General features: G+C 48.8%; 1 protein-coding gene across 1 annotated transcript; it reads left to right on the top strand.

Moving 5' to 3' along the window:
- The first annotated feature begins 8991 nt into the window (after positions 1-8991).
- Positions 8992-10794, top strand: Fzd2 (frizzled class receptor 2). The gene has a single exon (XM_004655309.3). It carries the CDS (start codon positions 8992-8994, stop codon positions 10732-10734), a length of 1743 nt encoding a protein of 580 aa, XP_004655366.3. The 3' UTR covers positions 10735-10794.
- Positions 10795-13516: the final 2722 nt, after the last annotated feature.

Here is a 13516-nt window from a genome sequence, read left to right as displayed (position 1 = left end):
CCAGATGGAGCTGCCGCGGGGCTTTGATTTCCGTCTACCCGCCCCCCCTTCACTGGTCTGCACGCTCAGCTCCATGGTTTCAATTCCGCCCTGAAAAGCACTGGGGCCTCCTTTCAAACCAGCCCAGCTCCTCCAACTCCCAACAGCTTAAGTTACAGGAAAGAGAAAGAGGAGGGGGCGAGGTGACCGGGCCTGGAGGGAAAGGAGAGAAGTTCTGGGAGAAGGGAGAGCGGAAACAGCGAATTAGGAGGCTGGATGCTCCTGAAGGTCTTAGTTGAAGCAGGAGGGGAACCCCAACAGAGCCAACCTGTCTTGGTCCTTTAATTCCTAATGGGTACCCTCACGTCCTTCTCCACAGGACTGATCCCTATTTACAAGTCTGATTCAGTTTCCCTTTTCCTCTTCTTTTGGTATAGGTCCTAGACGGTTCTGGGACATAGCATGTCTGACATATTCATGCCTATAGACCCATTATTTCTTGCACCTAAAAGGTTGAATCAGCCAGAGAACGTCACTAAGCAAACCCAGCACTGATTTTCCAGCCTCCTTTTCCCCAAGCAATCAAACTCTTGTTCTTACTAAGCCTAAGGCCTGAGCTAATTAAAGCTCTTAATTAATCATCTAGTATATCTGTTTAATCCTTTTATAGCCCATTTTGTCCTTCCAGAGACACTGGGGAAAGTACTGGACAGATAAAAATCTTGACAGGGGTTGGGTGAGGGGCACTGAAGTGACCCACAGAAGTCAGTATCGGCCACCTGTATTCACAGTCAGTCTCTATAGAATCATGTCTGGTGACATGGGTTTTCCCAGAACTGCCTTTTCGCCAAGAAGCCCTGGCAGAGAATGGGTCCCCTCTCTCCTTCTTTTAGTTTTTTTTTTTTTTTTTTTTAATTTTTTATTTATTTATTTGAGAGCGACAAACACAGAGAGAAAGACAGATAGAGGGAGAGAGAGAGAATGGGTGTGCCAGGGCTTCCAGCCTCTGCAAACGAACTCCATACGCGTGCGTCCCCTTGTGCATCTGGCTAACGTGGGACCTGGGGAACCAAGCCTCGAACTGGGGTCCTTAGGCTTCACAGGCAAGCGCTTAACCGCTAAGCCATCTCTCCAGCCCTGTTTTTTATTTTTTGAGGTAGGGTCTCACTTTAGCTCAGGCTGACCTGGAATTCACTATGTAGTCTCAGGCTGGCCGCAGACTCATGGAGACCCTCCTTACCTCTGTCTCCCAAAGTGCTGGGATTAAAGATGTGTGCCACCACACCCGGCTTAACTTTTCAGTTTTCTATATGTGAATGAGAACATATTATGTTTCCCTTTCTCTGTCTTCTTGCTTGATCTCTTACAGTCCATCCTAACTGGTGTCTCTGACTTACTCTTATGATCGTCAAAGCTGCTCGAAGGTATCATCTAAAACAATTCTGACCCCTTTCCTGAACTCCTGATTGCTTTCATCACCACCTCCCAGAAGCCCAACCCACAAGCATGATAACTAAGCTTCCTGCTCACTTAAAGCTTCCCTCCTCCTCCTTCTTCTTCTTTTTTTTTTTTTTTTTTTTTTTTTGTTTTTCGAGGTAGGGTCTCACTGTAGCCCAGGCTGACCTGGAATTCACTATGGAGTCTCAGGGTGGCCTTGAACTCATGGTGATCCTCCTACCTCTGCCTCCCGAGTGCTGGGATTAAAGGCGTGCGCCACCACGCCCGGCTTTTCTTTTCTTTTCTTTCTTTCTTTCTTTTTTTAAATTTCTTTAAGGTAGGGTCTCACTCTAGCCCAGGCTGACCTGGAATTCACTATATAGTCTCAGGGTGGCCTAGAACTCACAGCAATCCTCCTACCTCTGCCTCCCTAGGGCTGGGATTAAAGGCATGCGAAAGCCTCCTTTCTGTCACGCCCCAGCTGACTGTAGGCTCTAACAGCGTGCCCTTCCCCATTCCATGTGTTTCATCCTAGAATACTGTCATACAGTCTGGTGGCTCCCTCTATCTGGAATCCCTGTTTCTGTCTTATTTGTCTATATGTCTGTTTTCCCCTTAGGTAACCCTCCTTTATGGTTATTTATTTATGAGAAAGAGAGAGAGAAAGAGGCAGACACAGAGAGAGAATGGGTACACCATTCTTGTGCATCTGGCTTACACGGGTCCTGAGGAAGCAAATCGTGATCCTTTGGCTTTGCAGGCACGTGCATTAACCACTGAGCCATCTCTCCATCTCTGTTTTCCCCTTAGATTGTGAGTTCATATTCATATATCGTGGCAGGTCTGATCCCTGTTGGCCTCTCTTACTTCATCCTTCTTCACTCCTCATTGTAACCACACAAGCCTCGCACACCCTGCGGACTCAATCAGATTTCTTTCTCCATATGTCTTCCCTTCCCCTTGCTGAGCCCCGCGGGGGTTTTAGCTCTCTGTCAGTGGCCGGTGAATGTGAGCCTCTTCCACTGCACAGGAGACAACGCTGCTCTAAGGGCTGCTGTGGGGTGCTGGAGGGATGGCTCAGTGGGGAGGGGGCTTGCTGGCAAAGCCTAACAACCTGGGATCAATTCTCTAGTACTCTCGTAAAGCTGGGTACACAAAGTGACACATGCATCTGGGGTTTGTTGGCAGCCATTAGAGACCCTGGTGTGCTCATTCTCTCCCTCTCTTATCTCTTTCTGATTGTAAATAAACAAAATATATTGGGTTTTTTTTGTTTTATTTTGATTTTCAATTTTTTTGAAGTAGGGTCTCACTCTAGTTCAGGCTGACTTGGAGTTCACTATGTAGTCGCAGGGTGGCCTCAAACTCACAGCAATCCTCCTACCTCTGCTGGGATTAAAGGCATGCACCACCACGCCCAGCTCCAAAATATATTGTTTTAAAAGCAGCTGCTGGGAGGCTGGAGAAATGGCTCAGTGGTTAGAAGCCCTTGCTTGCAAAGCCCGACAGTCCAGGTTTGATTCCTCAGTAACCATATAAAGCAAGATGCACAAAGTGGACCATGAGTCTGGAATTCATTTGGCAAGAGGCACATATTCATTCTCTCTCTCAATTCCAAAAAAAAAAATAAATAAATAAGCTGCTGTGGCTTCCTGTGCTTGCTGTACAAGTCTGGGTGCCTGAGTTCAGATGCCCAGAACCCACATATAAAAGCTGGACACCGGGCTGGAGAGATGGCTTAATGGTTAAGGCGCTTACCTACAAAGCCTAAGGACCCACGTTCACCTCTCCAGATTCTGCGTAACGTAAGCCAGACATGAGGCGATGCAAGCACGCAAGGTGGCTATCAAACTAGTTCTACTTGTTTGTTTGTTTGGTTGGTTTTTCCAAGGTAGGGTCTCACTCTAGCATAGGGTGACTTGGAATTCACTCTGTGGTTGCAGCCTGGCCTCGAACTCATGGTGAGCCTCCTGGCTTGGTCTCCCAAATACTGACATTAAAGATTTGTGCCTCCATGCCCGGCTTTAGCCTGCCTTCTTGGCAGACTACAGGAAATCCATAATAAAAAGAAATCATTTCTCATTTGTCAAATATAACATTTTATTTATTTATTTAGGTTTTTTAAAGTAGGGTTCTCATTCTAGCCCAGGCTAACCTGGAATTCACTATGTAGTCTCAGGTTGGTCTCAAACTCATGGCAATCCACCTACCTCTGCCTCCTGAGTTCTGGGATTAAAGGCATGCACCACCATAACCGGCTCTTATTTTTTTTAAAGTAAAATATTTTGGGCTAGGGAGATTGCTTAGTGGTTAAGGTGCTTGTCTGCAAAGCCAAAGGTCCTAGATTTGATTCCTCAGGACCCATGTAAACCAGATGTACAAGGTGGTGCATGTGTCTGGAGTTTGTTTGCAGTGGCTGAAGTTAAAAAATTTTTAAATTTATTTGCATGTGTGTATATGTGGACATAACAGGGCCTTTTGCCATTGAGCTGAAACTCCAGATGTTTATGTCACTTTGTGCATCTGGCTTTATGTGGATATAGGGGAATTGAAACTGGATCAACAGACTTTGCAAGCATGTACCTTTAACTGCTGAGCCATCTCTCCAACCCTTCCATTTCATTTTCAGCAAATTCTTCTTGTTGTGATTGAAAATGATTATTTTCTTTTTCTTTAATTTTTTGTTTTTGTTTTTTGTTTTTCAAGGTAGAGTCTTACTCTAGTCCAGGCTGACCTGGAATTACAATGTAGTCTCATGGTGGCCTCAAACTCACAGCAATCCTCCTTTCTCTGTCTCCCTAGTGCTGGGATTAAAGGTGTCTTCCACCACACATGGTTAACATTTTATTTCATTTTATTTTATTTTAAAGAAATAGTTTGAGTAGAATGGAATTTCAAAGGGGAAAGCGTGGGGGGGGGGTATTACCATAGGATATTTTTTATAATCATGGAAAATGTTAACAAAAATTGAGGAAAAAAAATGATTAGTTTGAGGGTTGGAGAGATGGCTTAGCAGTTAAGGTGCTTGCCTGCAAAGCCAGGGACCCAGGTTCGATTCCCCAGAACCCAAGTAAGCCAAATGCACAAGGTGGCACATGTGTCTGCTGAAATTCGTTTGCAGTGGCTGGAGGCTCTGGGGCACTTATTCTTACTGTCTCTATCTTCCCCCTTCTCTCTCTCTTTCTCAAATAATAAATAAATAAAATAAAATATCTTTTTAAAAGAATTTCTTTGAGCTGGGAATGGTGGTACACACCTTTAATCCCAGCACTTGGAAGCCTGAGGTAGGAGGATTGCCATGAGTTTGAGGCCAGTCTGAGACTACATATTGAATTCCAGGTCAGCCTGGGTATAGAGAGACCCTACCTCAAACAAACAAACAAAACCAAGTGAACCAAAACCAAACAAGTAAAAACAATCATGAGATATTTTGATGCCCTCTTATATCATGTAAAACTGCTGCTACACAGTATAAAACCTTCATGGAGTCACTTTTTTCTGGCATACTGGAAACTTTTTATTCATTTGTTTATTTATTTATGAAAGAGAGGGAGAGAGAGAATGGGCACACCAGGGCCTCCAGCCACTGCAAAGAAACTCCAGAAGCAAATACCACCTTGTGCATCTGGCTTACATGGGTACCGGGAAATCAAACCTGGGTCCTTAGGCTTCACAGGCAAGTGCCTTAACTGCTTTTAAAAAATTCTTTTATTTTTTCCCAAATATTTTGTTTATTTAGTTTTACTTTATTTTTATTTTATTTATTATTATTATTTTGTTGTTGTTGTTTCGAGGTAGGGTCTTACTCCAGCTCAGGCTGACCTGGAAGTCACTATGTAGTTTCAGGGTGGCCTCGAACTCTCAGCGATCCTCCTACCTCTGCCTCCCGAGTGCTGGGATTAAAGGCATGAACTACCACACCCCTGGCTCTTCTTTTCTTCTCTCTCTCTGTCTCTCTTTCTTGGCTTAGTTTTACCTTATTTTATTCATTTGCACACTGGTCTTGTGTATGTAGGCATGATCAAACCATGGTCTTTTACTGCTGCATATGAATACCACGTGCTTACACCACTTTTTCCATCCAGCTTATGTGGGTGGTTTGGGAATTGAACCCTGGCCTGGTAGGCTTTGCCAGCAAGTGCTTTTACCCTTTGAGCCATCTTACCAACTCTTTATTAATTGAGTTAGTTAGTTATTATGCACATACATGTGTTTATGGGTGTGCTAGGGTCTCTTGTTGTTGGAAATAATAAATTAATAAATAAATAAAGCCAGATACATGTACCACTTTTTGTATCTGGCTTTATGTGGATGCTGGGTAATCATCATAGGGTGTCCCCTTTACAAGCAAGTGACTTCAAACCCTGAGCCATCTCCCAGCCCCAGTGTAAAATCTTGAAGGACAAAGATGTCATTCCCCCCCCCCCCACCTTGTCTACTGCAGCACCTACTATGGTGGTCTGAAATCAGAAGCCTCAAATGTGTAGGGGGAGGTTGGGAAATGGCTCAATGATAGGGCTCCTACTTTGCATTTTCAGGATCTTGGGTTTGAACCTTGGCAGGAGAGGGAAGAAGGGAGAGACAATGGGAGAGAAGGAGAGAGAGAGAAAAGAAAGTGTGTTGAAGGAATGAAAGGCTGAATAAATGAAAGAATGTCCTTTATTTCCCATTTTTCAGCTCTAATTTCCCTTCCACTTGGGAGTGGCCAGGGAAGGGGCAACTCTCACTTGGGGCTGGCCCTGAGGTAGGAAAACTGGCTTTGTCTGGGAAGGAAATTGAAGATGCTACATTTACACTGGAGACTGGCTCTCAATTTCCTTTCAGACAGTGAGCTTCCAGAGTGGGGTGCAGGAGCCTGTTTTACTTTGTTCCCCACAGCTTGGCTCAGATCTTGGTACCAGTGGCTCTGAAGATGCCATGAGGTGGAAGCAGCAGCAGCCTATGGCCGTGATTGGGCTCCATAGAACAGAGAGAGCTCATCCCCAGGCTGCTCTGGAATAGACTTGTGGGAGGAATGAAAGGAATAGAATGGAAATGAGCAACAGACAAATATCTCCTGGTCTTGAAGGAACAGTTCTTCAAAGGAGAGGCAAAACGCAACTATTCAAGACTCCAATAAGGAAGAATTTTGAGTTGTAAAGACCCTAAAAACAACAACAACAACAACTTCTCCTCCTTTTATTCTTTTAGTTTCGGAGGTAGGGTCTTGCTCTAGCCCAGGCTGACCTGGAATTCACTATGTAGTCTCAGGGTGGCCTCGAATTTAGCTATCCTCCTACCTCCTCAAAAGGCCCAGTGCTGTGATTAAAGGTGTGCACCATCACACCTGGCCTATTCTTTCCTTTCTCTCTAGGGTCTCAAGCTGTAGCCCAGGATGGTCTTGAACTCTGTAATCCTCCTGCCTCAGCTTCCTCAGTGCTGGGATTACAGGTGTGAGCTGCCATGCCTGGCAACTGAAAATTATTTGTCATTCTTTCAAGCAGAGAAAGAAAACAAAACCTCTCTTTGAATCAAGCCTACGTTCATTATTACTCATCTCCTGAACGACCGGCCGGTTTCTTTCCATCTCCCACATCTCTCGCCTTTCTTTTAAATTGCTTTGTTGTTGTTTTTTAAAAGGCAATCCTTTTCTAGACTGGAGCAGGAAACAGCTTTCCAGGCTGGGGGGATTTGGCCCACACTGAGAACTACAAGGGCTTTCTAAACTCAATTTTCTTTCTTCTTTTTAAAGTCCTCCTCTTCTTTCTCTCCAGAGAGACATCAGAAATAATTGATCCATCATCCCAGTCCCAGGAGATTTACATGCAAATTCCCCTCTCCTCCTCAGACTCCCTCCCCAAATTTAAAATCCCAGGGTGTGGAGGGCATTTCTAAAGCCCGAAGCCACCCGGGTGAGCAACCTCCATTCCTCAGCCAGGTGAGCTGGAGGGATCGTCCTCCACGACCCCCAGCCTCCCCCCTCTCCACACACACACCACTCCTTATTGGTGTGGAATCACTTAAGGTTGGGGCAAACTTCCCTTTCTCTCAGGAGACGGGATCTGGAAGCTTTTAGGAGGTGGGACAGAGTTGGGAGGGAGAAGGAAAAAAATTTCCCCAAACCTTCCTCAGACCTAAGAGAGTCCGTTTCTTCTCTCAAAGCTGCCCCATCGCCCTCATCATTAACTTTCGATGAAGACCTCCTCCTTACACAACTCAACTAAACTTTGCATAATTAAGATTTTCCTCGGAAGTGGTGATGGGGGAGGTTGGAAGCTGCAATTCTAGGCCATTCTCCTTTACCGCCCCCCCTACGCCCCAACCCTTCAGCTCCTGGCCTCTGAGTTCCTGAGTTTTCTCACTTTGAGGTGCCACCGAACACAAAGAACTATAATGGGCTCCTTTGTGCTCGCTACGGGGCAATTACACCCCGGAGTCCGGGCCCCTTTAAGAGCCTCTTAAAGAGACAGGCTCTCATTTTTCAGAGGGTTACTTAAGGGTGTGCGTAGGGGGAGGGGCGAGGCGAAACTTGTAGGACGAAGTGAAACTTTTTGCCTGGATTCCCTGAGAAGGGGCTGAGAGAAAAGGTTTTGTAAATTGCTAGTATTTTTAAGTGCTTTTAAAGTTATATACACGTGTATACAATATTTTATACATAGCTTTTTCACTATATTATATATATACATCTATCTATATCTTTTAAGGTGAGATATTTTTCACTTGATTTGAGAAAACTTGGAATGAAATAGGTGGGGTTTGAGTAGCCCGGGTCGGAGGCAGGGTCCAAGATTTAAAGAAACCCCTAACCCATAGAGCACCTGGGCTCCAGGAAGAAAAGACATAGGGCTGGAGAAGCCAGGATGTGCCACAGCTCTGGGGAATGCGAGTCCTCGACCCCGTAGAAATCCCAGACTGGGCAAACAGCCCTTAATATAATAATAGCTTGTCGCTTTAAAAAGCAAGAGCTGGGGGGGGGGGGCTGGGGGGGAGTTTTGTTGGCATCTGGTTTCTGAGCTCATTATATTGTGGTCGACCAATCCAGCCCTCGGGGCTGGTCCTCGGCTTTAAATCTGATTGGCCGAGATCACATTTTGGGACGGTGCAAAAGCTCGACGGGGCGGTTTCAAGGATCCCTTTTTTTTTGGTGGTGGGGGGGAGAGGGGGGCTTGAAGAGAGGGCGGGGCCGCCTGCGGGGGCCCCCTTGAAACCGACTAATTGGGATCGGAGAGGCCGAGGTGAGGGCTGAAGGAGGCACAAAGGAGTCTCGGGGCTGCGGAGGGAGGGGAGAAGGGGAGCCAGAGGAGAGGCTCGAGGAGGAGGAGGAGGAAGAGGAGAGAACGCCGCGGCACGCAGAGTCCCGGGCGGCTCAGTCGGGTCCCGGCGAGCTAGCAGGCGGCTGCGCCACCCCCTCCCCCGCCCGGCCTCCCCAACTCCGCGGCCTCGAGCAAAGTTTGCTGCGAGGCTCGGGGAGGCGGCGGCCGGCAGCCAGGCGGCGGCGGCGGGGAAGGCGCGCGGTCCCCGGGTTGGGGGCGGGGGCGGGGGGGCGCACCCCGGAGCCGAGTGTGTGAGTGTGTGTGGGGGGGCGCGGCGGCCAGCATGCGGCCCCGCAGCGCCCTGCCCCGCCTGCTGCCGCCGCCGCCGCCGCCGCCGCCGTCGCCTCCGTTGCCACTGCTCTTGCTGCTGCTGCTGCTGCTGCCCGCCGCGGGGCCGGCTCAGTTCCACGGCGAGAAGGGCATCTCCATCCCGGACCATGGCTTCTGCCAGCCCATCTCCATCCCGCTGTGCACGGACATCGCTTACAACCAGACCATCATGCCCAACTTGCTGGGCCACACGAACCAGGAGGACGCGGGCCTGGAGGTGCACCAGTTCTACCCGCTGGTGAAAGTGCAGTGCTCTCCCGAGCTGCGCTTCTTCCTGTGCTCCATGTACGCGCCCGTGTGCACCGTGCTGGAGCAGGCCATCCCGCCGTGCCGCTCCATCTGCGAGCGCGCGCGCCAGGGCTGCGAGGCGCTCATGAACAAGTTCGGCTTCCAGTGGCCCGAGCGGCTCCGCTGCGAGCACTTCCCGCGTCACGGCGCCGAGCAGATCTGCGTGGGCCAGAACCACTCGGAGGACGGGGCTCCGGCCTTGCTCACCACCGCGCCTCCGGGACTGTATCCAGGCGCCGGGGGTACCCCGGGAGGTCCCGGTGGTGGCGGCTCGCCTCCTCGCTACGCCACCCTGGAGCATCCTTTCCACTGTCCCCGCGTCCTCAAGGTGCCGTCCTATCTCAGCTACAAGTTCCTGGGCGAGCGCGACTGCGCGGCGCCCTGCGAGCCCGCGCGGCCCGACGGCTCCATGTTCTTCTCGCAGGAGGAGACGCGCTTCGCCCGCCTCTGGATCCTCACCTGGTCGGTGCTCTGCTGCGCCTCCACCTTCTTCACCGTCACCACGTACTTGGTGGACATGCAGCGCTTCCGCTACCCGGAGCGGCCCATCATCTTCCTGTCGGGCTGCTACACCATGGTGTCGGTGGCCTACATCGCCGGCTTCGTGCTCCAGGAGCGCGTGGTGTGCAACGAGCGCTTCTCCGAGGACGGCTACCGCACGGTGGTGCAGGGGACCAAGAAGGAAGGCTGCACCATCCTCTTCATGATGCTCTATTTCTTCAGCATGGCCAGCTCCATCTGGTGGGTGATCTTGTCCCTCACCTGGTTCTTGGCGGCCGGTATGAAATGGGGACACGAGGCCATCGAGGCCAACTCTCAGTATTTCCACCTGGCCGCCTGGGCCGTCCCAGCCGTCAAAACCATCACCATCCTGGCCATGGGCCAAATCGACGGCGACCTGCTGAGCGGCGTGTGTTTCGTGGGCCTCAACAGCCTGGACCCGCTGCGGGGCTTCGTGTTGGCGCCGCTGTTCGTGTACCTGTTCATCGGCACGTCCTTCCTGCTGGCCGGCTTCGTGTCGCTCTTCCGCATCCGCACCATCATGAAGCACGACGGCACCAAGACGGAGAAGCTGGAGAGGCTCATGGTGCGCATCGGGGTCTTCTCGGTGCTCTACACCGTGCCCGCCACCATCGTCATCGCCTGCTACTTCTACGAGCAGGCCTTCCGCGAGCACTGGGAGCGCTCGTGGGTGAGCCAGCACTGCAAGAGCCTGGCCATCCCGTGCCCCGCGCACTACACGCCGCGCATGTCGCCCGACTTCACCGTCTACATGATCAAATACCTCATGACGCTCATCGTGGGCATCACGTCGGGATTCTGGATCTGGTCCGGCAAGACGCTGCACTCGTGGAGGAAGTTCTACACGCGGCTCACCAACAGCCGGCACGGGGAGACCACCGTGTGAAGCGCACCCCACCCCCACCCCGGCCTGCTCGGACCCCCCCCCCCTTCCCCACTCCCCCAGCCCCAGGTCCGGACTGTACCGGGCTTTTTCCTACGTCTGGGGGTGGGGTGGGGCTACTATGGACTCCTATTTTATTATTATTTTTTAAATAAAGAACCATCAAAACCAGTTCTTTTTTTTTTTTTTAGGTTTCTTTTTTTTTAAAAAAAGAGAACTCTGCCCAACACACTCTCTACAGGTTTGTAATTAAAACTGTAAATAGTCTTTGTAAATTTAATTTTATATTTTCTATTTAAAAGGGAAAAAAAGAGAGAGAGAGAGAGAGAGAGGAGCGAGGGCGCCAGGGCTGAAGGATGGGGTGGGGGTGGGTGAGGTCTCCTTCCTAAAGGCCCTTTTAAAAGCCGCCTGGTTCGAAGTTTTTTGGTGATTTGGCAGGGTTGGTCCTGCTGGGAGAGGCACCTAGCCTGCGAACTGTTTTTGTTGGCTCTGAGGAGTTGAGAGTCAGTTCCATAGTTCCATTCAACTTCTATAAAAGCCAAATATGAGAGCCTCCTCGCTGACGCTGGGCCTGTGGAAGCTGTTGGATTTTTTTTTTTTTTTAACAAGACTTGGATTCGTTTTGTTTTATTTTATTTCCCTCCCCCCCCCTTTCCCCCCTCCCCTCTCATTTGTCCTGTCTCCTTGGCTGGATATTTGGAAAACTCCCAACCAAGATGCAGACGTGGAAAAACCTACCGGAGGGTTGGGGGGGGGGGAGGGGAGGGAGGGTGGGGATGGGGGAGAAATGCCCTCCTAGCCACTCCCTTCTGGGCACCAAGAAGATCTTTCTGGCTAAGATTTTCTTCTTTTCAACTTGCTGCCCCATGCTTCTAGAATGGGTGGAAAAACTGTGAAGTGTCTCTTTGACACCGTGCGCCCCGGTACCCACACCACCTGAATTTTAGGAAGACCATGTTTTGAAATTCTGGGGTCTCGTCCTTTCTTCTCTCTCTCCCCCCCCCCCCCACTTTTTTTTTCCCCTGCAGCCTGCTCTACTCCAGTGGAAAATCTTCTCTGGCATTCGGGCTAGCAGTTTGTGGGTTTGCTGGTGTGTGTTATGTGTGCATTTTTGTTGTTTGGAGCTGTTTTTCTTTTTTTTCTTTTCTTCCAAAAGCAATAAAAATGGATTGGAGGGAGGGGATGGATGGGCTGCTGGTGGGATTTTTAGTTTTCTTTTTTTACAAAAGACTGGTTTAAAAAAAAAAAAACAGAACAACAACAAAAAAACCTTGTCCAGAAAAAAAAAAAAAAGTGGATAACTTTGCTTTAGAATAAGGCTCTGGGCAGGCTCTTTGTGGCTGTGGGGGTGGGGCTAAATGTTTACATGACATTCTATATCACAAGATTGATAGAATGTTTATAACAGATGTTTCTTATCTTCCCCCTGCCCCCTCCCCAAATAAAAGTGAAGACTTTTCTTAAGTTAGCTGCCTGAGAAGCTGATATCTAAAGTATTTTTGACTGCTGGTATGAGAATTCCAGTTTTCAATGCACACCAGTTCCTTCAAGTATTTGGAATATTTTAGAATTTTGATTCTAAAGGATTGAATTAAAGACAAGTATGCCATTTGACTCAGTTTTCACCATCTCCTGTTTCTTGATAATAGTGCAAATTAAAAGCTATTAATCATAATAATAAAGTGCATTTAATTATCTTCAGAGATCTAGCCCTTTAATTGTATTTAACAGGGTTGTAACATTTTATGAGTTTAACCAAACCACACCTCCTTTCTTCTCCCCTCTCACCTATTTGTTTGGGGGTTGGGTGGAGCAGCCATGTCCCTGCCTAAGGCCTCAGTTGTTTAGCTAAATGGTTGTGGGAAAATTGATGCCTTATCATCTTTTGTTGGCTGACTTTGGGGACAAGGGGGAAAGTTGGAACCCCTACTTCGAAGTGTTTGTGCGGGATAGTATATGTTGGGGGAGGGGAAGTGGAAATGTTTGGTGGTAATTGAAGTCATATGTGGGGCTTTGTTTGCAATTGTATGAAGCCTGGACATTTCAGCAAAGCCCCCTTCTTGAAATATATGATGTCTCCCCAAATTATTTGTGCTAAATTTGCTAAGTCTCCACATGAGGTTACGTCAACTTAGGAGAGTGGTGGGGGTGAGTGGGTGGGCATCACTCTGTGCATAGTTCTACTTGTCTCCAGGCCAAAGTAACCCACAGAGGCTGTGGGAATAAGTTCATCTACACACAAATTACGAGCCCCTCTGCTGGCAAGGGCAGGAATCTGGGAATGGGGAATCAGGTGGGATTTTCCAGTGCCTAGGATTGAGCCCAATGGGAAAAGAGGTGCTGGTCTCCAGTGAAGACCTGGAGACATCCTCCAGTATGTCTACTTTATTTATTTATTTATTTATTTCCAGTTTTTCAAGGTAGGCTCTCGCTATAGCCCAGGCTGACCTGCAATTCACTATGTAGTCTCAGGGTGACCTCAAATTCACAGCAGTCCTCCTACCTCAGCCTCCAGAGTGCTGGGATTAAAGGTGTGCACCACCATACACAGTCCTCCTGTGCTTCAGAAGACTTCCAGGCCCCCTCCTAAGCCTTGTATACTTAGGTGACTGACATCTACCCCTGCACACTCATACTGATGAGAACTGGGGATTGCGTGTCTGCATGGAGGTGGGAGGGAAGGAATTTGGTAGATGGCTCTTCCTTTTTCTTAGTCCTTCACCCCCACCCTTCCCTCACTCCAACCTGCCAACATAGGAGAGAAGGGCCTGAGAGAATGGACAAA

The sequence above is a fragment of the Jaculus jaculus genome, chromosome 9, assembly GCF_020740685.1.
Source record: "Jaculus jaculus isolate mJacJac1 chromosome 9, mJacJac1.mat.Y.cur, whole genome shotgun sequence".
In the NCBI taxonomy this organism is placed as follows: domain Eukaryota; kingdom Metazoa; phylum Chordata; class Mammalia; order Rodentia; family Dipodidae; genus Jaculus; species Jaculus jaculus.
This window is presented reverse-complemented; position numbering and strand designations above follow the sequence as displayed.

Excerpts from the sequence above, each read along its gene's own strand:
- Fzd2 (XM_004655309.3), top strand. The coding sequence starts at position 8,992 with ATGCGGCCCCGCAGCGCCCTGCCCCGCCTGCTGCCGCCGCCGCCGCCG.